The sequence below is a fragment of the Corvus moneduloides genome, chromosome 17, assembly GCF_009650955.1.
Source record: "Corvus moneduloides isolate bCorMon1 chromosome 17, bCorMon1.pri, whole genome shotgun sequence".
In the NCBI taxonomy this organism is placed as follows: Eukaryota; Metazoa; Chordata; class Aves; order Passeriformes; family Corvidae; genus Corvus; species Corvus moneduloides.
The window spans coordinates 4,224,207-4,248,060 of record NC_045492.1 but is presented as its reverse complement, the minus strand read 5'-3'; the positions used below and the strand labels follow the sequence as shown (position 1 = coordinate 4,248,060).

At 53.2% G+C, this 23,854-nt stretch overlaps 2 protein-coding genes across 2 annotated transcripts; one reads left to right on the top strand and one right to left on the bottom strand.

Moving 5' to 3' along the window:
- Window positions 1–1,253: 1,253 nt before the first annotated feature.
- On the bottom strand, window positions 1,254–2,737 carry LOC116452638. Its single transcript, XM_032127275.1, has 2 exons — window positions 2,669–2,737; window positions 1,254–2,281 (listed from the first exon to the last, which is right to left on the bottom strand). The coding sequence occupies exon 2, from the start codon at window positions 2,229–2,231 to the stop codon at window positions 1,500–1,502; it is 732 nt and encodes a 243-aa protein (XP_031983166.1). The 5' UTR covers window positions 2,232–2,281; window positions 2,669–2,737; the 3' UTR covers window positions 1,254–1,499.
- A 1,866-nt stretch (window positions 2,738–4,603) lies between these two features.
- MYBL2 (MYB proto-oncogene like 2) lies at window positions 4,604–17,969 on the top strand. Its single transcript, XM_032127274.1, has 14 exons — window positions 4,604–4,681; window positions 5,235–5,328; window positions 6,438–6,509; window positions 6,862–6,954; window positions 8,572–8,792; window positions 8,951–9,107; window positions 9,854–10,123; window positions 11,342–11,728; window positions 13,067–13,206; window positions 13,507–13,606; window positions 14,189–14,302; window positions 14,818–14,934; window positions 15,099–15,245; window positions 17,239–17,969. The coding sequence occupies exons 1-14, from the start codon at window positions 4,662–4,664 to the stop codon at window positions 17,365–17,367; spliced, it is 2,061 nt and encodes a 686-aa protein (XP_031983165.1). The 5' UTR covers window positions 4,604–4,661; the 3' UTR covers window positions 17,368–17,969.
- Window positions 17,970–23,854: the final 5,885 nt, after the last annotated feature.

Genomic DNA, 23,854 nt, shown 5'->3' with positions numbered 1-23,854 from the left:
TCAGCCAGCACAGACTGCAGCTGAACCAAGTCCCCGAGTGCTCCTCTTGCTAATTATAGCTCTGGTTTGTACTCGTCTGGGGTGTTTATACTTCAAACTGTAAATAGTTTCTGTTTTCCACCCCTGTTTTGGAGTTGTTTTGTCACCTGTTCCTGATGTTGTAATATGGTTTAGAGAAAAGCCAGGTGAGCAGCCAGGGGATACAAACAGCCCTTTGTTTTCTGAGTGTCTCTGAGGCCTCTCTGACAGCTGAACAACCAATTTTTCACTGAATGAATGTTTTTTTACTAGGGTGGAATACATGTAGCTAGCATCTCTCTTTCAAAGCTGTTCCTTTAGCCCTCTGGAAGTATTTAAACTTAAAGTCATGGCAGTGTGATACATGTAAAATTTGTGGCTGACCGACAATTTTGAAGGAGTACAAGTAGGTGAGTGCTTTGAAGAAGTGAGGCGAGGCCAGGAGGCAGGTTAGGCACGTAGCTAGTGAAGGAGTTTATATATTAATGAAATTATTGCTGCGATTCACAAAAGTGAGTTACAAGCAACTCTTGCTGCTTTCCCTTTTTGTCTGTCCTCTCATACAACATTGGTTATTCAGCAAACCATAAATGTCCTTTTTTATGTGGTTTTAACAAGTCCTTCTCCCTTTCTTTGCTGTAAGCAGCGACAGGAGAGGAAAATCAGGATTGTGGGAGTGGGGTGAGATCTAACGGGAGAGCATGAAAATCTGTAAGAGGGGTGCGTGCGATAGTCCGGCTCCTTTCCTTCTCTCATGACCAGCGCTTGGACAGGGCAGAGGAGGCCTTCCCTGCGTGGTGGCAGGTGCTGGATTCCCGCGGGCGGGTGACAGGACAGGGTGCCCGGGGCTGCTCCCCGCTGCCAGGCTGTGCTTTCCCGCTGCGCCAGGAGAGGGATCCGAGCCCCGGCGCGCCTCCGCCCGCGCTCCCGGCGGGCAGCGCCGGCCCCGCAGCCATGGCCCCGGCTCTGCAGCCGCATCCCGCTGCCCCTTCTCCGCACGGACCTCTCCCGACCCCTCTGCCAGGTAACGCGGGCGGGCGGGGCGGGGGGCTCGGGCACGGCCACCTTGGAGGATCCTGCACCGGGCGGTGCCGGAGGGGGCTGCACCCGGTGAGGTTGTACCGGAGGCCGGCCCTGGGTGTTTAGGGGGCTCAACCTCAGGTCGGGAATGCAGCGAGAGTCGGAGACCAGCACCAGAGAGACGTTTATATCTTTATTGTGTTAATACAAAAGAGAGGGATCGGGAAGGAGGGGGAGGAGCCGCCAAGGCTGCGGCTCTCGGGGGTGCCATCACCAGCCCAAACATCCCCCACCAGCAGTGCCGAGTCAGTCACCCCAGGGGGGGAGATTTAACTTGTCACCAGGTGCCGCCGTCACCACTCAAGCCGCTGGCTCCGTCCTCTGTGCGGCAGCGTGGATCTCTGCTCCTTGCAGCAGGGTGCAGGCACCCAGCAGATCCAGCTGGAGCCAGGGCAGCAGCATCACAGAGTCCGGTGCAGAAACACAGGGACGGTGTCAGGATCGCTCAGCTGGGTCTGCAGGGTGGCAGAGCTGTGGATCAGTGTAGGGTGCTTCTTGAAGGCACCAGGGCAAGCCAGAGGAATCACCACAGGGGTCTCCAGGGATGATGTGGCTGGTTTGGAGCATCCCAGTAACCATAACTCCTCAGTGCTTACGTCAAGGGATGTGCTGGTATCCATAAAGGATTTTACTGTGGAGATGTCCCACCTGGGTGTTGGCACTTTCCCAAGGGCTGAGAGATCTCCAACCAGCCCAGGGCCCTTGAAGAGCAGGCTCTCCAGTGGTTTGCAAGGTGTCGAGGTCTTCTGTGACACATTCATCAGGCGGCCGTCTATGCTGGGGTGCTCCCATGGCAAACCAGACATCTCAAAGGTGGCGTGGCCATGGTGGGCCTTGCAGAAGCAGATGAGACCGAGGTCAGAGATGCTCTGGGTCAGGCTGTGCAGCTCAGTCTTCACACAGCTGCTCAGAGACTCTACCTGCTTGACAACACACAGAGAACTGCCACTTGCTGTGCTGTCCAAGTCCATGGGAAGCTCCCCGGTGTCCAGTTTGGAAGCACTGCTAGAGTCCATGTAATAACTCAGAACAGGAAAAGAATGGCTATGGTTGGAGGACCCGGCCAAGAACCCATTTTCTAGGATTTCCTTTCTGGTCAGGATGCTGGCGCTGTGCCTCCGGGTGGACAGCATGGTGCAGAATCCAACAGCTGTCTGGCTTATAGAGACAGATCAGGGTAACCCTGTCAGAATAAACACATTACTGTTCACTAAGGAATTACAGACTTACAGTAGCATGGACCACTCTTGCCAAAATCCTGTCTCAGTCTTGCAAGGAGCTGAGCAGGATCCAGGACAAGTAAGAGAGCATCCATTTTTTAGAGTCAGAAATAGCGCACCACAGTGTGTTTGTTGCTCAGAGGTCGTTGGGGAGCCTCCCTGGAGCTGTATTTAGTTGACCTCAGCCTGTTTATCACTACTCTTAGCTCCATACAGGGGATCGAGCATCATTTTATCCCACTCCTGAAGTGAGAGGACCACTAACCCCAGCTAGAATTGAGCCTCTTTGAGAGGGAGGCACCAAAACCAAGCTCAGGCTTGGATGGGAGAGGTTGAGGGGCAGCTCTCACCTTAGTCTCACTTGTGATAACCCCCACCATCAGCTGACTTCCAGCACCATTCCAAGCAATGAGGGCAGGCCTAGGAAAGGGATAGCTATGCTCCAAACCCATCTTTACCCTGAATGCACATTAAGCAGTGATAAATAGCTCCTAAATCTAGTACAAAGGGCCCGTATGCTCAGTCTATAAGAAAAGTCTTCTTTAAGAGACTAAAAACCTTTTCTCCTAGTGTGTGAGAAATAAAAAAGAGATTAAGAAAACAGAGTAAATAGCACTACTTACCTTCAGCTTCTATAAATATCCCTCAAAGTTCCTGACCCTTTTCTGCTAGTGGTACTTACAGGAGTTTTATACTTCTGGTAATCAATTAACAGGCTGGTTTCCCAATTAAGCTGGTTTGGGAGAGGGAGGGGCTTCTGTTTGCCTCTTTTTAAGCACAGGGGCAGTGATGGTGGGTCATGGCTGAGTGATGGAGGTACTCTGAGTTCTGTAAGGGCCGGGTTGTGTTTGTCCTGTCAGTGATCCTTATTAAGGTGGCACCTTTTTTTAAGTTTTGCCTTGTTTTGTGAGATGTTGGTTCGGAATATCCACATACACAGACCTAGTGGATGATGTGGATAGTATACGTTGAAGTGTTTGGATAATGCTCTCAGGTATGGGATTGTTGGGGTTGTCCTGGCTGGGGCCAGGAGTTGGACTTGGATGATCTTTGGGGGTTCCTTCTAACCTGGAATATTCTGTAGCTTGTGTGGCACTCCTGCCCTTTGCCCAGGGCTGCTGCTGTGGCTGGAGGGGGGCGCAGCTCGGTGTAGGGGTGGATGTAGGGAGTCCCAAGGGTGGAAATGGAGGGTCCTGGGGTGGCATGAGGGGTCCCAGTAGCTTCAGGTTGGTGGAAGGGGTGGATGTGGAGCTTCTGGGGGGGCCCTGGGTCTATGTGGAGGGGGATGCGGAGGTCCTGAGGATGGAAACGAGATGGGTCAGTGCAGGGGTGGATGCAGGAATGTCCTGGGTCAGTGCGGGGGATGCCGGTGGTTTCGGGTCAGGGCAGGGCTGAACGTGGAAGAATCCCGGGGGTGGGGATAGGAAGGGTTGTGGGGGTCCTGGATCGGGCGCGGGGATGGATGCGGGGAATCGTGGGGGTCCCGGAGGGTGCCGGGAGCGGCGTGGGGCTGGATGCGGGGTTCCCTGAGGGTGCTGGGGTTGGTGTGGGGCTGGGTGCGGGGTTCCCTGAGGGTGCCGGGGCTGGATGTGGCGTTCCCGGATCGGGCGCGGGGATGGATGCGGGGTGCCCTCAGGGTCGCGAGTCGGTGCGGGGGTCGCGGGGTTCCCTGAGGGTGCCGGGGCTGGGTGCGGGAGTCGCGGGGTTCCCTGAAGGTGCCGGGGTCGGTGCGGGGCTGGGTGCGGGGGTCGCGGGGTTCCCTGAGGGTGCCGGGGTCGGTGCGGGGCTGGGTGCGGGGGTCGCGGGGTTCCCTGAGGGTGCCGGGGTCGGTGCGGGGCTGGGTGCGGGAATCGCGGGGTTCCCTGAGGGTGCCGGGGTCGGTGCGGGGCTGGGTGCGGGGGTCGCGGGGTTCCCTGAGGGTGCCGGGGTCGGTGCGGGGCTGGGTGCGGGGTTCCCTGAGGGTGCCGGGGTCGGTGCGGGGCTGGGTGCGGGGTTCCCTGAGGGTGCCGGGGGCGGTGCGGGGCTGGGTGCGGGGGTCGCGGGGTTCCCTGAGGGTGCCGGGGTCGGTGCGGGGCTGGGTGCGGGGGTCGCGGGGTTCCCTGAGGGTGCCGGGGTCGGTGCGGGGCTGGGTGCGGGGTTCCCTGAGGGTGCCGGGGGCGGGGCGGACGGGCGCCCTCCCGCGCGCGCCTCTTTGTGCGGGCGGGAGGCGCTGCGCGCATGCGCGGCCCGGCCCCGCGCGGGGGGGCGCCGTTGGCGCGAGATAGGAAAGTGCCGCCAGCGCCGCCGCTCCGGACCCGCGCCCGGCCCGGCCCGAGCCCCATCCCGGCCCCATCCCGCACCGCCATGGCTCGCCGCGCCCGCGGGTGAGTGCCGACCCCGCCGTGCCGGGGCTCCCCGTGCCCGCTCCCAACCCCGGCAGGCTCCTCCCGGCCGCCCCGTTCCCGCTCGCCGGCCGGACAGCGCGATGCGGGACGCAGGGCGGCGGCCCCGCGGTACCCGCGGCATCCGCTCGGGAGCGGGGGGTGAGCGGGAGCCCTGCGGCTGCTGCCCCGCACCGCTCCCCGCGCCCCTTTGCGCCAGCGATCCGGGCGCTGCTGAGCTGTACCGGGGAAATGAGGCCGGTGCCCAGATGCAAAGTCCGCCCCGAGGGACAGCAGGGGCAGAAATGGAAAGAAACGCTCTTTTCCCTGCTCTCAGAATAAAACTTGCCAGCAGACGCTGGAGCCCAAAGTTGAGGATTTCCTTTCAGTCTGGGCTGGCTGGGTGGGTGTCGGTGAGGTTGGAGCTCGGTCTGGAAGAGAGAGATCTGGAGCTCTGCTCTATAATGGTGCAGGTTGCTCTTGAGCTCTGCTCTGTATGGTGGAGGTTGTTCCCTCTCCTGCATGGAAGTTATAATCTTCCTTTATTCGCTTCTAGTGAGGACCAGGATGAGCTGCATTACCAGGATACAGACTTGGATGTGCCGGAGCAGCGGGATGGCAGGTGCAAAGTCAAGTGGACACAAGAAGAGGTGAGTGAGAGCCTGAAATTTGCTGAGAAAGGTGCTTTGGGGTGGTGCCGCTGACATGGCACCCTGGGCTTGAGTGACTCCACCCCAGTCCTCACCTGCCAGCCACGACCTCACCTCCTGCTGTCCTGCTACTGGAGAGGACCATGTGTCTTTTGTACTGAGCTCAGGCCTGAATGAGGCTCAGAGGTTCAGGGGAGTTTGAAATGTAGCCTGAAGAGCAAGCACTCAAACATTTTTAACTTAAGCATGTGAATCCTGAGTGAAACACCACTGCCTGTAACACTCCTGTGAGCACAGAGGGGTCCAGACGATGGCTGATGCCTCCAACAAGCTGAAATGTGCAGTGGAAATGTTCTCCTTTTTCTGGAGTATTGACACTTGGGATCATGGCTTAGTCATCCTGGCTAAGAGCCTGGAATTTACTGGGATATTCTCTTCCTTCCTCCTAGTTTCACTATTGGTTTGTGCAGTGTGAAAACTACAGCTGGGGTCAGAACACCAAGTAAGGTGGTCTGTGGGGAGGGATCAAAGCCTTGGGCTCATGTTGGGCAGGGAATAATTTAATTATTGAGCCAGCCAGAGCTCACAGACAAGGACCCCTCTAACAGGCTTTGTGTGAGCTGTAGGAGTCTGCACACCCAGGCTATAGCAGGGATCACTAAAGAGATGCTGTAGAGCCCTGTAGCACTGAAAGACAGAAGAGTGCCAGGGCTAGTGGTGATATACTTCAATCAGTCAGCTGTCCTGGCCAGCCAAAAGCAGTGGCTGAGCTGGGAGATGGACTGTCTGGTCAGGGATGTACTGGGGCTGGATAGGCAGGCCCTTGGCCACAGAGTTTGAATCAGACTAGAGGAACAGGGCTGAGCTCTTACTCTGTACTTAATGTATGAGCTTGTCCTAGTACAGAGCTCAGAACCAGTCTGTGCCATGTGGGCTCCATGTACTGGAGGGCTGCTAAAGGCTGATATGAGCTGCCTTCCTCCCCTGAACACAAAATGCCAACAAAACCTTGACAGTTCAAAATATCTAACTTGTTCTTTTAATGTCATCAGCCTTGTGGCAGGTGTTGCCTCAGCGTATCTGAAAGTGGATGTCTTTGTCCTTTGCAGGATGAGCAGCTGAAGATGTTAGTGAGCCATTATGGGCAGAATGACTGGAAGTTCCTGGCCAGTCACTTTCCTGTAAGTGACCTCGTGCCCAGCTGGGAATGCCATGTCTGCATGTTGCTGCTTCTCCTCGTGCTGGCTCCCTGTGTCTGTGCAGTGGGACTCTGCTCTGACTTCACAGCTCCAGGCTGTGAAACCAGGAGGAGACCTTCTTCCACAGAGGGCTTTCTGGGGCGAGTCTGTTGGAGTTGGGATGAGAAACTGAGGTTCCTGTCCCTGTGTCCAGTGCCCTGGGCCTCCATATGTATTCTCCACGTGCTTCTGCAGGTGTTCTGTGGGACAGCCTGTGTGTATGGGGACTGCTGCTGCTTTTGGAGCTTTTTGAGTCCCTGGTCTAACACAGGGCTGTTCCCATTCCTGTTCCCAGAACCGCAGTGACCAGCAGTGTCAGTACCGGTGGCTGAGAGTGTTGAATCCAGACCTGGTTAAGGGTCCTTGGACCAAAGAAGAGGACCAAAAGGTAAGTGAGGGCTGAGAGGATCAAAGTGTTGGGCTGTCTCTGTCTGCAGAGACGATGGAGATGTCAGAGCCATCCTCAGACGTTGTAAACTGTGTGTAATTGTTCCCCATGGGGGATACCTGTGAGAGCAGCTCTGTCTGCCCTGCCCTGAGCAGCCCAGGCAGCCATGGTTGGGATGTGATGTGATCTAGGCTTCTCCAGGTAAACACCTTCTCCCTTTCACACAGTGCTGCTACAGTAGGCTGCCAAGGGAGAGAGAGCTGAAAAGGGAATTAATTCATCTGCCTGCTGGCAGGTCTCCACCTGGCCTGGCCAGGTTGGGTCTGAGAGAAAATAAAACTGGCATTTCCTGTGCCCACAGTAGGTAGGCTGGAGTGGATGTCTGAGGTTGGCTGGGTGAATCATGACTTCTGTGAGCCTGTTTCTCTGCTGATTCCAGAGTCAGCTGAGAGAGGCCAGCTCAGACAGACTCATCATCTTGATGTACTTCAGAAAAGCTGGAATGAAATTCAAATTTTACCAAGGTTTTCTGGTACAGAACATCCTGGTTTGGCAGATTCTCTGTAAGACTTCTGCTCCCCCAGTTCTTTCCCTTTTGGTCTCATTACATTATGTCAAGCCCTAAGGAAGCTTCTCCTGATGTTGTTCCCTGCTCTTACAGCAGAGCAGTTGTTGCCTGCTTTCCCCTGCCCTTTGTGTTGTCCCAACTCTGCCAGCCTGCCCATCCTGGCCAGGCTGGGCTCCAACTCACTCATCATTTCTTTGGCCCAGCTCCTTGGCCTCAGTTTGGCATCTTGGGTCCATTTTTCTGTGCTCAAAAGGCAGGAGTCTACAGCGGGGACATTTGTTACCTCTCTACCTGCACCTTTCTGCTCAGCACAGCTGGCCAGGGTAGAAGTGTTCTTTGAGAACTCTTCAGCCAGGATTTTGATGGGCTGAACATTGCAGGAAGTAGAGTGTTTCATCCTAACTGTGCCCTGGATATTGTAGGAGCCCAGAATGGATTCAGTGCCCAGAAGCATTTGTGTTGGGGCTCAGGTAGAAGTGACAGAGCCCTGGGTGAAGGGGAAGAGGCAAAGTGGATGGTTCTTAAATGAATTTGGCTCTTTCCCTGTTTGTCCTGGTGCTGTCAGGGCGTGGAGCTGCAGCCCTGTCTGTCCTAGGTGTACCACACTGTGAAAGGGAGCAGCAGCCCAGTGCACAGCTGATGGGGACTGTTGTCACACAGCCAGGTTCTCGGAAGCAGGGAGGGCAGAGGAGCCTTGGAGCAGGTGGGACTTGGCCCTTGCTCAGAAATGGGAACGTGTTTCTATATCTGGGCCCCTGCCAGTCTCCACCCCATCTTCTGGGAGGGGTCATCTGCATTCACAGGCGCTCTGTGGCAAAATATCTGTGTGGAAACAGCCTCTTAGAGAAATTTGGCTGAATCATTGCTCTCATGAGGGTTGGAACACCTGGTTGCCCTGCTGGGTCCCTCCAGCTCTTCCTCCAAAGGGGCCTTTCTTTGTCTGTCCGTGCCTGGTCCCAGGAGAGGTGAAGAGCAAAGCCTGAAGATGACTGTACTGACCTTCCTCTCCTTTTTTCCATTTCCTTATTTCCCTCCCACTCTCTCCAAAGGTAATTGAACTGGTTAAAAAATATGGCACCAAACAGTGGACCCTGATAGCCAAGCACCTGAAAGGGCGGTTAGGGAAGCAGTGCCGGGAACGCTGGCATAACCACCTGAACCCTGAGGTGAAGAAGTCCTCGTGGACAGAGGAGGAGGATCGCATCATCTTTGAGGCCCACAAGGTCCTGGGGAATCGCTGGGCAGAGATTGCCAAGCTGCTGCCTGGGAGGTAGGACCCCTTTGCTCGCTGCTGCCTTCCCTGCTGGGTGGCCCCTGGAGATCTGTGTGTTAGGCTCTCAGGATGGGGCTGGGGCGTGTGTTGGAGCTGCCAGCTGTGCTTTAAAGCTGCTGTAAGTGACGATTTGTTCCCTTCTGCTTTCTCTGCAGGACTGACAATGCTGTGAAGAATCACTGGAACTCCACCATCAAGCGGAAAGTGGACACAGGAGGTTTTCTCAACGAAACCAAGGAGTCCAAGTCATTGTACCTCCTTGTGGAGGTGGATAACAAGGAGAGGCAAAGTCAGACGACAGCTGAGAGCCAGGTACTGCACCTGCACACTTGCAGCAGGCAGCTGGGTCAGTCTCCTGCCCTGCTAATGCATTTTGGAGCTGTTCGTCCACCCTTCTGCTGCCTCACACTTTTCCACAGCCTGGTGTCTGCCCAGACAGTCTGTGCCTTCCCCAGCCTCCCGGATCTCTCCCTTCAGGAGCTAGAGGTGTGATGGGAGCCTGAGTGTGTTATCCAGGCAGAGGACAGCAGTCTGCTAGAGCTGTTACCTTGCCAATCCCAGCAACAAGCCTGTCTTGGACACGGAATATTCTTTTGGCTTCATTATGCTGTGGCTGGTGGGAGAAGGAGGCTGCTGCAGACAGTGTGTGTGTGGGAGCAGGGTGCAGAGATACTGTGTTCCTTTCTTCTTAACAAGGAAGCAGGAAAGTACACCCAGTGATTGTTTTCATGAAGAAAGCATATAGTTTTTGAAGGCAGGCTCCTGGAAAATAGGAAGCATAGAACTAGTGCTACATGCTCAGCCTAAGTACAACTTCCTCCTGGGACACTGGAAAATGACATCTTTGATTAAGCAGTCCTGTGCTTATTATGTTGTGTGGACTCCTGCTCACTGTATGGGACAGAACAGTGAGGGAGAATGGGGATGTGAAACAAACCTGGTGGCAGGTAGGAGAGTGGGCAGAGCTGAACGTGTCTAGGTGCTCTCTGTCCCCAGGACTTGACACTGTTCCCTTGCTTTCTGCTGATATCTGGACTTTCTTTGTTGTATGTGCCAAGAATGTCCTGCCAAACTGGCCAGTGGATGTCTCTGAAATAAAGGAAGAAGAAGTCAGTGATGAGGAAGTGACGGGTGTACAGGAGTTGCCCTTGGAGCTGCCAGCTGCAGGAGTGGCAGAGCAGAACGTGGAGGGGACCCCAGATGATGCAGTACCTGAGGATGGCACTTCATTGGTCGAGTCACCGTACAAATGGGTCGTTGAAGCTACCAACTATTTGTATCCAAGCTGTGCTCCAGCCTTCAGTGAAGCTCTGGACATGATTGAATCTGTAAGTAACAGACCCTTGTTCCTCCAGTTATTGTAGGGAGACCGACCCTCACCCTTTTTGTTTGACTGAACTTACTGGGTCCCCTTGATCATCACCCTGAGGAGAGCTGGGTCTGTCATTGCCTTGCAGCTTCCTCCTCTCTCTCTCTTCTGGGGCTGGATTAGACCTTTCCAGCTCTGCCAGTATTGCTGTGGGCTTGTGTAGATTTTCCTAGGTGGGTGTCCTTGTGTGTGGGCTCTGCCTGTGTGGGAGGCTCTAAGTGCTGGCAAACCTGATTTCAAGCCCTTCTTTGCCAGCCAGAGTGTCCCCAGCTCTCCTTTACGTAATGGTTCAGGCCCATGCTCATTGGCTTTCCTTTCTGTCCTGTCATGGGGTGGGATAGGACAGGACAGACTGGGAATAAGCCAAGCCCATTGTACTATGCAGGAGAGACCCCTTCATGCTGGCACAATGCCACCATTTGCTTTCAGTGGAGGTAGCTTCACTGAAATTAGTTATTTTCAGCCAGTCAAGCGGTGCTGAGGTCCCCTGGGTGACAGAGGCACACCAGGATGGGAGGCTGGCTAAAACCAGCAGGGCTCTTTGCTGCCATCAGAAGGAAGTTGCCTCTGCAGCCCCCAGCCTGCCTGAGGCACTTAAAATCCGTGAAGGAGTCACTTTGCCTGTGTATAGGCAGACAGTGTGTGCCTGAGGCTCAGCACTGCATCTGTGGGCCCTTGTATGGTACTGGGTGTTGGTGGGGTGGAGCTGTGAAGCAGCTCATTTCTGAACTATCTGGTTAGTTTTAGTCTGCTTTCAGCTGTGCAGGTTGCACCCAAGCCCTGTGCCCAGCTTTACAGGTGTGCCCAGGACTGTGGGTCGCTCTTGGGTGATAGTTGCTTCATTCAGTCCCAGCCCTCTGCCCAGCTGCTTTTTCTGTCCGTTCTCTGAGGGGGTGCAGCTGTTTGTGCAGCTGTGCTGTGAAACAAACAGGGAAACCAGCCTTGCATTAATAGAAAAACCTGCCCCATGCACGAGCAGCAGCTTTCAGCTGGGTCAGATGCCTGATCTGGCTCCAGCTGTGCCCATGGCAGAGGAGAGAAGGGCTTGAGCTGTCCCTGGCCAGGCTCCTTCCAAAGCTTGGTGCCATCTCACACCCCTACTTATTTCACCTCCCAGCTCAGTCTGGCTGCTCAGCTTCCACCCTGGGCTGCTGCTGACACTTTCCCTTTTGTGCAGGACCCAGATGGGTGGTGTGACCTGACCCAGTTCGACCTGCCCGAGGAGCCCTCAGCCGGTGGCAGCAGCGGCAGCGCCAGCCCGGCCAGGCCAGTGCCCGGCGAGGTGGCCCTGGCCCTGCCCAGCGTCACTGAGTACCGCCTGGACGGCCACACCATCTCTGACCTGAGCAGGAGCAGCAAGGGAGAGCTCATCCCCATCTCCCCACACGCCGAGGGCAGCTTTGGCACCCCGCCCTCGGTGCTGAAGAGGCAGAAGAAGAGGAAGATCTCCCTCTCGCCTGTCACAGAGAACATCACCAGCACCAGCATGTCCTTCCTGGAGTCCTGCAACAGCATGACGCCCAAGGGCACCCCTGTAAAGACACTGCCCTTCTCTCCATCTCAGGTATCTTCTCGCCCTAATGTTATACATTCCCATCAGCTCTGCCCCCTTTGTGTTCCTCTTGCCTTGAATGAGGCAGTGCCAGTGTGCAGAGTGTGTTCCTGTGCTAAAAGAAGGCTCAGAGCTGGTTTCTGGCACTGCTTCTCTTCAGTGCTGCCCTTCCTGAGGGAGCAGCAGCCTGTGTCTCCATATGGGAGTGCCTGCAGTTTTAAGGAAGCCCAGCTATCCTGTGTGAGGAGCAGGGCACCTGCCCAGTGTGAGGAAGGAGCCCCCTGTGATGGAGAGCACACTGCTGCTGTCCCCAGGGCATTGCTGTCCCCAGGGCATTGCTGGCCCAGCTGTGGGCAGCAGAGTGGCAACACTGAAAACTTGCTTTCCCTGTCTGTTTGCAGTTCAGTCACACAGACAAGGGCAGCAAACACCTTGTGCAGATCTGTGTTGCTGTGCTTATGAAAACGCTCCTGGCCTTGTCTTTGTTGCAAAAGGGACTCAGGGTCTTTCAGCCTTTGTTGTGACTCCTGCAGTGTCCCCACACGTGGTCTCTGTGGTGGTCAGACCCACGAGGGTCCGGCTGTGCCTTCCAGGCCTTTATTTCTGCTGTTTCTGCAGCAGAAAATGTGGGAGGGCACCACAGGACAGTCCAAAATGCAGGTTTAGGTGGACCTTGAGGGAAAGGCCAGGAGGAAGGAAGCAATCGGAATGGGACCCATAACGTACAGCTCTGCAGAGTGTGAAAGGCAGGAGTGTCTGGAGTGAATCTGAGAAGGCAAAGTGCATGTCCTACCTCAAGCTGAGCTTCAGCCATCAGTGAATGTCACAAACACAATTTTTCTCTCCCAAGAGGTTCTTGGGTACAAACTGTGTTCTTTATGGGGGCAGAGCTGTTGCTTACTGGCTCTAGGGAAGTAAAATCCTAGCAGAGCTAACACAGTTCATTGTTTTCTCACAGTTTAGGCTGAAGACAGCTCAATGCAAGACCTGTTAACTTGCACACTTTGTGTTATGTGGACTTCCCTCATGTTTGCCAGCCTGAGGTTGGAGTAGACTGGGTGAGCTGGGATTACCAGTGCAAGGAGAGACTTCTCTCCTACTCTGTAGCTGGTAGCTGTGAAAGTTGTATCAGCTCATCCCTTATGGGAAGTGAATAATCTCTATGGGTGAGAGGCACCTTCTGGGCACTTTCATGTGTGTGTCCATGCACAGAACTGAGTCTGTAACCCATCCTGGGTTGGGAGAAATGTTCCTGCCTCAGGGTTTCCCTCATATTTAGGAAAAAGTAATGGCTTGTGATGTGATGCTTGAGACTGAGTGTCTTCAATTTTTCTTCCCTGTGCTGTGCAGTTCTTGAACTTTTGGACCAAACAAGATACACTAGAACTGGAGAACCCTTCCCTGACCTCCACGCCCGTGTGCAGCCAGAAGGTGATTGTTACCACCCCACTGCACAGGGACAAGACCCCTCTGCTCCAGAAGAACTTAGCGTAAGTCCTTTCCTCATCCCTGAGCAGTGTCCCTTTCCACGCAGCAGTCTGCTCCAGTTCAGACACAGCTCTCAGTACTTCTCATGGCATTACTGAGAGAGGGGCAAGGCGGGCTGGGGATTTCCTTAAATCAGTGTTTTCCCCCCCAAAACAGCTCTTCTCTGAGCTGCAGGGAGTGAGTGTCCAGGCTGGCTGGGGGCACAGCTAAGTGACCTCTGTTGTGCTCAGCTGCTGGGTGGGCTGTGGCCTTGTGTGGGTTCCAGCCTGTCTGATCCCTTTTCTTTCCCGCTCTGCTTCCAGGTTTGTCACACCAGATCAGACATATGTGGTGGACAACACACCCCACACTCCCACGCCTTTCAAAAATGCCCTGGAGAAATATGGACCAATTAGACCTCTGGTAATTATTGAGCAGGGTGTGGGGCTGATGAATGCAAATGAGACATGGAGGGGAGAGGTCTGTGCAGGGCTGTGAGCAAACTTTTATCTGTGCCAGAACAAAGGGTGGTGTGGTAGTGCCAGGCTGAGAGGGGAGGGGTGAAGGGGACATTGTCACAGTGATCCTTTCACTGTAAGGAGCTACAGGACTTTTAGCTCCTCTGTAAACCAGCTAAAAGTGCCAAAAGCTGCCCTTGAGTTGGGCTGCAGTGCTTGGCTACTGATGACCTTGAGGAAAAGCAGGGAAATGATCTGCCTAGGCCTCCCTGAGGAGCTGGATCTCCCAGGCATTGTGTGCACACCGGTCTCCTGATGGCATGCGTGGGGTTCAGCTGATAAGTCTCTCACACCTGGAGATCCTGTAAATCCATCAGCCTAGCAGAAAGCTTGTCATATCTTTTCCAGATGGGAAGCAAATAGGTTGTTGTGTTTGTGCTCCCACTGTGGGCTCTCCTGACCCCATTGTCCCTTCAGGGAAACACTTGTGACCCTGCCTAGCACAGAGATTTTGACTGCCTTGTGCTCTCTCTGCCTTCCACCCCAGCCCCAGACTCCTCACCTGGAAGAAGATTTGAAGGAGGTGCTCCGAAGTGAAGCTGGCATCGAACTAATCATTGAGGATGATGTGAAGCCTGAGAAACAAAAGAGGAAACAAGGGGTGAGCTGGCTGTGCATCCAGTGCCAGCTGCTATCTGCTGTGTACTCTTAAGGAGTGTTCTGGCTGGTTTTAGTCATCCTGCTTTTGGTGCCAAAATGTTTTTAGCCTTGTGACTGCTCTCTTAATCGACAACAGGTGCCTGAGGTTAAGGCCTGCTTAAAATACTGCCAGGAGTGTCCTGGTTTATGCTGAGCTCAGGGCTTGCTGGCATGCTTGGAGCACCTGGGGCAAGTTGGGCTCCCAGAAGGCTCTGAGCTGGTATAAGAAGTCTCAGTTTCCTGGTGGCCTTTCCTTCCTACTAAAGCTCTTTCTCTAAGCTGCTGGCTCAAGGTGCCAGGAGGGGGGCACTGGAAGCTGCTGTGCCCTGTAGTGGGGAAGGCTGCACACACCTTCTTCCTGAGGTGCTGGTGCCATGCAGAACTGGGGTGATGTGGCCTTGGTGTGCACCCTGGGCCCTCAGGAGGGCACTTTCCTGGGTAGGTTCATGGTGACACTGGTTTTCCTATGTCCTCCAGTTGCGCAGGAGTCCCATCAAGAAGGTGCGGAAGTCTCTGGCCCTGGATATTGTGGATGAAGACATGACACAGAACCTGCCTGCCCTCCCCAAGACTGTGTGTTTCAAAAGAGCCCAGGTGAGGGCTTGTGTGCTCAGAGCAGGGGCAGAGCTGGCTCTGCTCTGGCAAAACCGTGCAAAGCAGCAGAAGCAGCCTGGAGCTGCCTTTGAACAGTCCATGTGAATGTGTATGAAGGGCTGGATTTCTCCTTCCCTTACGCTCTCCTTTTTCTCCTGGTGCAGCCTGTGAATTTCCTGTCACGGTCCCTGAACCTCTCCTCCTCGAGCAGGAAGAATGACAGTGGTTTGCTCAACAGAGCCTTTGTGCAAGTGCAGCCAGAGAAAATGTCCTACAGGAAAATGCCCAGCCACTTCAGGCCACCAGCGCCGGTAAGCCCTGCAGCCACTGCCCTCCCAGGCAGGAGTTTATCTGGCACACTGCCCTTGTCCCTTGAGGAGTAAGGGATGGAGCTCTGAACTCCTGCAAGGGCATCCCTACACTGCCAGGGCTGTCTTTGCACTCAGGCTGGGAGATGCTGAGCCAGAGGTGTCATTCTACATTCCTACAAAACACAGCTGTGGCCTGCTCAGCATGTTTGGCCCTGGGTTTCCCCATGGGAATTCGCACCCATCAAGGAATTTGGATGATTGCTCTGGCAGTAAAGTAAACCTTCTTTTTTCCAGTGAGCACCCCTTGGGTGGACAGCAGGAAGCTCACCTTTTTTTTGTCAGGGCAGAGCAACTCTGAAGTGCTGTATAAAGGTTAAACAGGAAGGTATTTCCCACCTCTGTGTTTTTTAGGGTGCTTCTGGGTTGTGGGGAAGGCTGAGTGCCTTAGGCAGCATGGGCTGGCTTTATCCTGCTTTATCCTGACCCCGTGGCAGTGCAGAGCTCTGGTGTGGCACCTTGTACCTCTTGCTGAGGTTGGTGCTGTTACAGCAGCTCTGTTCCTCAGCTCTGGAACTGGGTTGTGCTGGAGTCACAGCAGCCCACAAAGGCCCTCTGGGGCATAAACAGATCTCTCTGCAATCGTCACAGCTTGCACTCAGGATGCATTTGTGGAGAGGTATCCGTGCTTTGCTGGGCAGTGTAGCTCAGACATAGGGATTGGGACTATAATTTTGTAGGTGTTTGTAGGGTGAGTCATTGGATGTCTCCTCGAGCTTCAGTGAGGATGGAAACATGTGCTGTCCTTGTTGGGGGGCTTAGACTGCAACTGGGGCCTTGTGTGAGGGTGTTTTCCCATCCCAGGAAGAGCCCAGGTGCAGTGTTGTCCCCAGGAAACTGCAGTGAGCAGCATCTGTCCCTGTCTTGTGAGAGCTCTTTATTCTGACAAATAAATACTCCTCAGCCAGAGTAATTCCTTCCCCTTCCCCAAATAAACCCTGCTTAAACACTTCAATTTTTCCTCCTGTCCTTGCCAGGGTCGTACTGCTCCGAGAGCTAACAGCTCCCTATAAATAAACTTTGGGAGTGACTCGGGGGTGCCAGTGAGGCAGCTTGTGTGGTGATGGAGTACAGGTGTGCAGTGAAATCCTATTGCCCACAGGCAGCAGGGCTGGCTGTGCTGCTGCTGGGCTCTGGGGATTTATTGTGCTGCTCTGGTGCTGCTGGCAGGCAGTTCTTTATTAAGGAGGCTCATCCAGCTCTGGGCTGAGCCTCAGTGGGCCCAAAGCTGCTCTGTGGCTGTGTGGGATGTTGCTGCTGTGGCAAATGCTGGAGCCCTGGTTCCCTGCAGTGCATGTGGACAGGCACTTCCAGCTCAGGGCACTGCCTGTCTCCTGGCTGCATTTACCAGAGGATTCTCTGGGGCTTTCCTGGAGTGCAGAAACACCTCGTAGGTGCCCTCAGTCTCTGTGTGCAGAGACTGAAGCACAGCTAGTTTTTGGCTCTTCCTTTGTGCTGTGGGGCCCTGTTGAAGCTGAAGGCGCTAAATTGCTGTTAAGGATGGCATTTGATCAAAATAGGCCTGGGGCCAAGCAGCTCCTGTAGGAATTGAACTGGTGGGCAATAAACTCTTAAAGCTGTGCTTGAATTCCTTCTATCCTTCTGGAATCCCTTCAGGGCAGTGAGTTTTAATAGGTTTGTGCTTTGGGGTTTTTGTCTTGAGGCAAGTTAAGGGAAAGCTCTAAAAGGGCATGTGGATTGCCTTGAAATGGAGCACTCACCTGGGAAACTGCTGAACCTGAACCCCAGAAATTGCCACCTCAGCTGTGAGGAGCAACTGGTGGTGTGCAAGTGCCTCCTGGTTGCCAGATGGGTTCTGAAGTTTTATTTCCCTTGTTAGTTTTGTTTATTTTTGCAGTCTTTCAGAACACGGTGTCGACAAGATTGGTCCTCTCCCTTGACTGTGTTGTACACATCCTTTCTTTTCCCTCTACAGATGAGCAGGGCTTGGAAAGCAGTGGCCTGTGGTGGAACCCAAGACCAACTCTTCATGCAGGAGAAAGCTCGACAGTTTTTGGGCACATTGAAACAGAGTCACACATCAAGGACCTTAATCTTATCATGAAGGATTGTTCAGCTTTTTAATTTTATTTTTTAAACTTTTTAATAAGTGGAGGGGGAACCACAGGAAAAAATATCTTTGGCCAGGTCTTAGTACGTGGGTGTGGATTTTTTTCCCCCTTCAGTTCCCAGGTAGATCTATACTGTTATAAATTGGGCTAACTGCTGGCTCGTGTGTGGAATGCAAGCTTTGGGATCATTATGGAAAGGCAAATCAGGGAGGCTTGGACAGCTGACAGCAAGACCTCTCTCTGCAAGACCTGAATTCTGGAAAAGTGGAAGCAGCAGCCATGTTCCACCTTGGAGCTGGAGACCGGCCTCACAGCATCCCTGGATTCCTGCTGCTGCTCTGCTACCTCAGGAACAGCTTTGTGAAGGTTCCTGCGAGCCTTTAGCCTCCCTCCCAGCTTTCCCCAGGGGATGGAGTGTCCCCCTGGGCTGGAGGAGGAGGGAGAGTGTGGTGCAGTGGGGTGACCTGTGCCTGGAGCCCCTTGCTCCCCATGGGCCTGCTTTGTCCTGCCATGGCTCCAGCGGGGCCTCTCCCACAACTGTGGGAACCTAAAATGCTCCCTCTTCCAATAAATGATGGTGCTCACATCCCTTGGACTCTGCCTCTGCCTCACAGCCCTCGGGGAAGGCAGAGAAGTGCTGGGTTTTGTGTGGGCTCTTTGCTCTCCTGGCAAGTTGTTGAATTCCTGTTGGAATTCCCTTCTCAGCACGGGGGAGAAGGGACGTTCCCCTAGCACACACTCTTGGTAGTTTCATCAGGTGCCACAGTGTGTTTGAGCTTGGGGTGGCTGGGATCCCTGCAGAAGTGCAGGGGTGGATGGAGGCTGGAGAAAGAGCAGCAGAAGTGTGTGATGTAGCAGAGCCTTTCTGTTCCCTTTCCTGTGAACGCTAAAGTTGCATCCACGTAGCTGTTCCAGTGTGGGAACAGTAGCACTGCCCTGTTTTGAGGCAGCCAAGGATGAAATGTGGTGATCTTAGCAACATATTAACGTTGCAATTGGAAAGGTGTTGGAAAAACTGAGGAGCAGCTCAGCAGCACAGGAAGAGCTTTTTGGGTGAGCTGTGCTGTGCTTTCCTTGGCCAAAGCTGTCCTGGCAGGTCTGCCTCTGGCTGGGGGTGTGCACACAGCAAAGATGTACCCACCCCAGGGTGGAAAACCAGAGCTGGGCTGCACAAACCTCGTTTCAGGTTGTGGCTTATGCTGGAAATAGAGTCAAACAATCCTTACTGACAAACTTGTTAATAAAACCTTGGATCCTGGGAAATGAGGGAGGTTTAGAAACCCAGCTTGTTTTTCATTTTTACAAGCTTGGGGCCAGAGCAAATCCATGAAGTAATTTTTATTTCTGTTTCTCAGTGTTGCAGCGTTTGCTTTGGAAAGATGGCTGGGAGCACTTGTCTGGAAGCCTGGCTTTAGCTGCTCCCATTCTGGTGTTATTTTAAGAGAAATTGTCATAAACCTATCCCTGTCTGCTCGGCCTTTGGTGGGCTCAGCTGGTCCTGCGCTGTGTGGCTGTACAAACCCAAGCCTGGAATTGCAATTCCTTCCTGGAGCTGACACGAGCTGGGAGCTCTGAGCAGGCAGGGGCTGCTGGAGGATAAATCATGGTGTGAGCCTGGCACCTCTGTTTGAGAGCTGTGCCCAAATTAAAGGAGGAGGAGGCTGAGAATATTAACTGCTTCTCTGAGGCTGCAAATCCTGGCAGTTCTGCATTGCAGAACATTTGTGGGGAAAGATTGAGGGGCAGAAAAATACCAAGGCCTAGCATAGTTAGTGGGTAAAAAGACAATTAGCTTTTAATTTGAAAATGATGCTCTTTCTAGTGTGGAGGTTGCCAGCCTGGCTTGATTGTCCTGGGGCCCAGGAATAGACATTGTTCTACAGGTGGGGTAAAAAAGGTTGAACTGGCTTTGTTTTTCCTGTTAGTTTGGATGCTCTGCTTTCTTCCAGTAAAAGTTTCATAGAGGTTGAACTTCTTGCTGGCTGTGGAGTTCCTGGACTGGAGCTGGAGACCCTGAGAGGGAGTTTTGGTGGAGACCCCTCTCAGTCCAAGGCTCCCTGTCCCTGGCTGATGTCCCTGTGAAGCCTCACACAGCCTTCTCAGGCTGCCCAACCTTCATTCACAAAGGGAAATCTGGATGTTTAATTTAGATTTAAATGAAAAACCAGGATGAAAGTGTTCCAGGAGCATTGGCTGTGTGTGGGAGGAATCCACTCCCATGGCCCAACTTCCTGCACAAACCCCATGTTGCTGCTTGATTTTAAAGTTTATCTTTCGGTATTTTGCATTCCACAACAGAGCAGATGACTCCCTGTTTGAGTCCAGACATGGAAAAAGGATTGATTCTTACCAGGAATGGGAAGGGAATAGCACAGCTGGAGCTCCTGGGTCATGGCAGTGCCCTGACTGCTAACAGGATGTTGTTTCCAGCTGGGATAGGCCTTAAAGAAGCTGGGGAAAGCAAAAATAATAGGGCAAGGAGATGAAAAAAGGACATCCATGGTTTTTTATTGGCAAGTCTGGCTTTGAAATGGAGGCTGGTGGGGCTGAGGAGCGCTGAGCTCACACAGCTCCATGGTCAGCAGTGTGGGAGCTGCTGTGCTGTGTGTCCCTCCCAGGGCTCTCAGCTGCTGGGCTCCTTCCTGCTGCTTGAAGGGATTTCACAGCTTTTTTATCTCGTTTTCACAGCTAATTCTGCTAAAGCCTGTGCAAACAGCAGGTTGCTCACAGGGGCCTGTGGCTCCACACCCTTGGGGAGAGAGATCTGACCGTGGAGGAATACAAACGGTGAACGGTGTAATTCCTCGTATTTTGGGCATTTCTTGAATCTGAAGGAAAAACAAGAAAAAGACAGCTGATGGGGCTCAGCTGGGGAACAGGGTACAAGGCCAGCCTTGGCAAAGCAAGGGCTCTGTGGGCACGGGATCCACGGTTTGTGCTCCAGGGCTTTGGTGTTCCCCAGGTGTTGGCAGCTGCGGCAGGACATGCTGCTGACCTGGCTGCAATTCCTGCTGCAAGCCAGCCTTGCCCTGCTGCCCTTTGGTAGTTCCTCATTAACAGGTGTGGTGGCACAGAGCAGAGGAAATTCTCCGTTAGAGGGTCATTAGTAGCTAAATATTAGTTGGTTACACCTCAGTGCAGGGAAGAACCCTGTGAGGAGTGCAAGGGGATGCTGAGGTTGGTGTGGGGTGTCCCGGGTTTCTGCTTTGCCAAAAAATGTTTTGATCCCGGGGATTACTGACCAGCAGAGTGCCTCCTCTCCTGCCTTTGCTTATGGTATTCATTGAGTAGTAGCTCAGCAATAACCTTGTAAAATTTCCCATGTGCTTGTTTTGACACTCTAACCTGTGGGCTTAGAGGTTCGGGAAATTAAAAGGATGATTTTAGCTGAGCAGACGTGTGCTGAGGATTAGCTGAGCAGCTCCTGGGTTTTGCAAGAGATGGAGACCACTTGTGCTAACAGCTGGCTGCAGCTGGATGGGAAAACAACTGAGCTTTGGAAACCTAAAATCCTGCCTGCCCCTGTTTCTGGAGTGAGAAAACTGCAGTTCTTCATCTCTGCCTGAACAGAATAATCAAATATTAAAATATGGTACTAGGTCAGGGGAAAATATTTTGCTGTGGAAACCAAAGGGTTCAGGGTGAGGAAATAAATGTTCTCACTGGAAAAATGTTAGGAATCAGAAATTTCAGGGAGTTAAAACCCCTGCTGGGAAAAGACTTGGCAAAACTACCCAGGGGGCAAGCACAGGCTCATCTCCCCTGGCCATGGGCAGGCTCTGGCCTGTACAAGGGTAGCTGGCAGTGCCAAAATCACCACCTGGGTCGTGTGTGACCTGGTGACCTAATAGCTTGTGAGAGGCAAATCTAATACTTTATAGTGGGTTTGTGTTTGTAAATGCATTAGCTTTGGTTTTGTTTTGTTTTCCCAAGACACTAAATAGATGCTGTAGGACATAAATTGATGTTGCATTCCTAATCCCTCCTAGAGTTTTTCAAAATTTGTTCAGTTTTGGAAATCTCACCCAAAGCTTTGACTTTGAGCAAGGCAGCCGGCCCAGGGAATGGGATGCTTTGTACAACAGTGATGTCTTTAAAGGTGGGATTTGGGGTTTTTAGGGGGTTTTTGGTGCCACTGTGCTGTGCCCAGTCCTGAGTTCAGCCAGGGGCACTGGGCTGCTGAAAGTGCCTAAGTCAGTCGATTAGGGAAGGGAGAGCCCGGTGTCTGGCTGTGGAAATAAAGCCAGTTATCTGTAATTGTACAGCAGGTAACAGGTGCCAAAATTGCTTTCAGATCTGCAGAAAAGGACCAGATAAGAGGAAAAAAATAAAAAATAATAACTTTAGATTAAATTCTGTTGATGTACTCATCTATTCCCAGGGTCAGTGTAAATCGAGGTTTGAATTAAGCCAAAACAGCCCAGTTAATGTCTAAATCTGCCATTTCTCAGGCCCTGCAGAAGCAGACAAACACAAAATCAATATTTGCTCTAACTGTTGCTAAGTTTTCTTTACAGATTAATTTCTGCCTAATAATCCCTGCAGCTCTCTGGAGCCCTCTCTGCTGTGGTTTCTATCCTGCCCTGGGGTTTCCTCCCAGCCCATCATCCTGGGCTGTTGCGGCCAAGGGGATGTGTGAGGACCCTGCCTGACCCCTCTTGCAAAGCCCACCCTGCTCTGCCTTCAGGGGAGCACCCAGCATCCTTCCATCGCAAGGAAGGAAATCCTTTCCCTCTCTCTGGATGCCAGGAACCTTTTTTCCAAGTCCCACGCCGTGGAAATGGAGCTGGATTAACACCCAGCTCTACACTTTGGACCCGTGTCGAGCCAGGAGATCTTTTTGTCCCTTTAATTAGAGTTATTTCTTGTTTGAAGGATTATTCTCCGCTCCTGCCACTAAGCGGGAGTGTTGCCACGCCGTGGAGCAGCTGGATGAGCCCGAAGCAGCGCGTCCTTTCCCTCCTGGAGCGGCTGGGAAAGGCAGGAGTGAAGCAGGGATCGCCACACCAACACCCAGGGCAGGGCAAACACCCTCCTGTTCGGGATCAAAGGGGGAGCGACACAAACTTCAGACCCATCTTGGGCAATAAGCGCAAACATCAGCCTTTGTCACCACTCGGCTTTGGCGTGGGCTAAGAGGCACCGGTTGATCCATGAGGCCCCAGGAGGATGGAAACTGGTGAAGAGTAGGGAGGGCATGATGAGGATGTAGGTGGGTGGAAGGACTCTTGGCAGTCTGATGAAATGAGCTTCCCTGCTACGGGAAGGAGCGGATCAAGAAGAGGAGAAATGCCCCAAAACTGCCAGTGGAAAGGGTCCCTCCCTGCCTGCAGAAGAGAGTTAAAAATGGGGCTGAGGGGCTCATTGGGGTAGGGCAGTTCAGGATCTCTGCTTCTGGCGGCTTTCATGTGGGCTGATGCTTGTGTCATCCCTGATGTGCTCCAGCTGACCTCAAGGTCATTCCCCTGCCCTGTGAGAGACATAAAAGGTGTGTGCAGTTCAGACCTTTCCCTCCTTAGAACCCCAGTCCCTCTGCCTACGAACTGCAGATAACCCCCTTCCATCTTTTTTTTACCCCTCCCTGCACAAGGTTTTGGCATCTACATCCACAGATGCCAAACACTCTTGTTTATGGCTTACTGTGGTTAGAATTGTGAGTTTTCTTTAAAAATACATTCTCCTTTCAGTTTCTTACTTCACTTCAAATGTCATCCTTTTTCTCTTCTTTTTTCAGGGCCACCCAGGGATTTTATTCACAGAATTGGAATGAGCTGCAGAAGGGATAAAGATCATTCATGGGAACCTTGAAAGAATTGTCTGAGCTCTATGAAACGAAGCTTAAAAATAAAACAGGGAGGTGAAGCACAGGCTCCAGCATGAACTCCTTATAAATACTGGTCCATGAAATCAAGAGCTCTTCCCAGTGTGCTGGATGGGCCTGCATGGGGAGGAGCTGCTGTATCCATTTCAGGAGTGAGTAAATAGGAGCACAGCCCTAGAGCAGGGACACGCAGCAGGCTGGAAAACCTTCCAGCTCTTGGTTTGTGCTGCTTCCTCCGGGGTAAAGGGACAGGTGAGCTCTGCTGGGTGTGGGTTCAGAGCTGTGGCACTGGCAGGAAACGCTGCTCCTGGGGAAGGAGAGGGGAGGAGGAACAGGAGGAAAAAGCTGTAATCCTTTGCTGCCTTCAGGCACAGCTCATGGTGCTTTTGGTGCTGGTGTCAAAGGAAGGGCCCTGCTTTGCCTCCCATCTCATGGGGATCCCCTGGCCAAAGCCCTGGGGCTGATCATTCCTGGCCCTCAGCCTCTGTCCAGACTGATGTTTATGGCTCTTGTATCCTCCCACCACATCAACAAAATTCTTACAAAGCACTTTCCTCCAGACAGCTATTTGCCAGGTCAAACCCAGCCAGACGCCACCAAAGCTGTGAAATCCTGAGGTGGAAGGCCTGATCTGGTGTTGTGCTGGATCTCCGTGCCCA

Bases quoted from the DNA above. Each gene is read 5' to 3' on its own strand.
- MYBL2 (XM_032127274.1), top strand. From the start codon at position 4,662: ATGGCTCGCCGCGCCCGCGG. The intron at 6,955-8,571 runs GTAAGTGAGGGC...CTCTCTCCAAAG, and splicing joins CCAAAGAAGAGGACCAAAAG to GTAATTGAACTGGTTAAAAA. The intron at 15,246-17,238 runs GTAAGCCCTGCA...TTCCCTCTACAG, and splicing joins ACTTCAGGCCACCAGCGCCG to ATGAGCAGGGCTTGGAAAGC.
- LOC116452638 (XM_032127275.1), bottom strand. From the start codon at position 2,231: ATGCTGTCCACCCGGAGGCACAGCGCCAGCATCCTGACCAGAAAGGAA.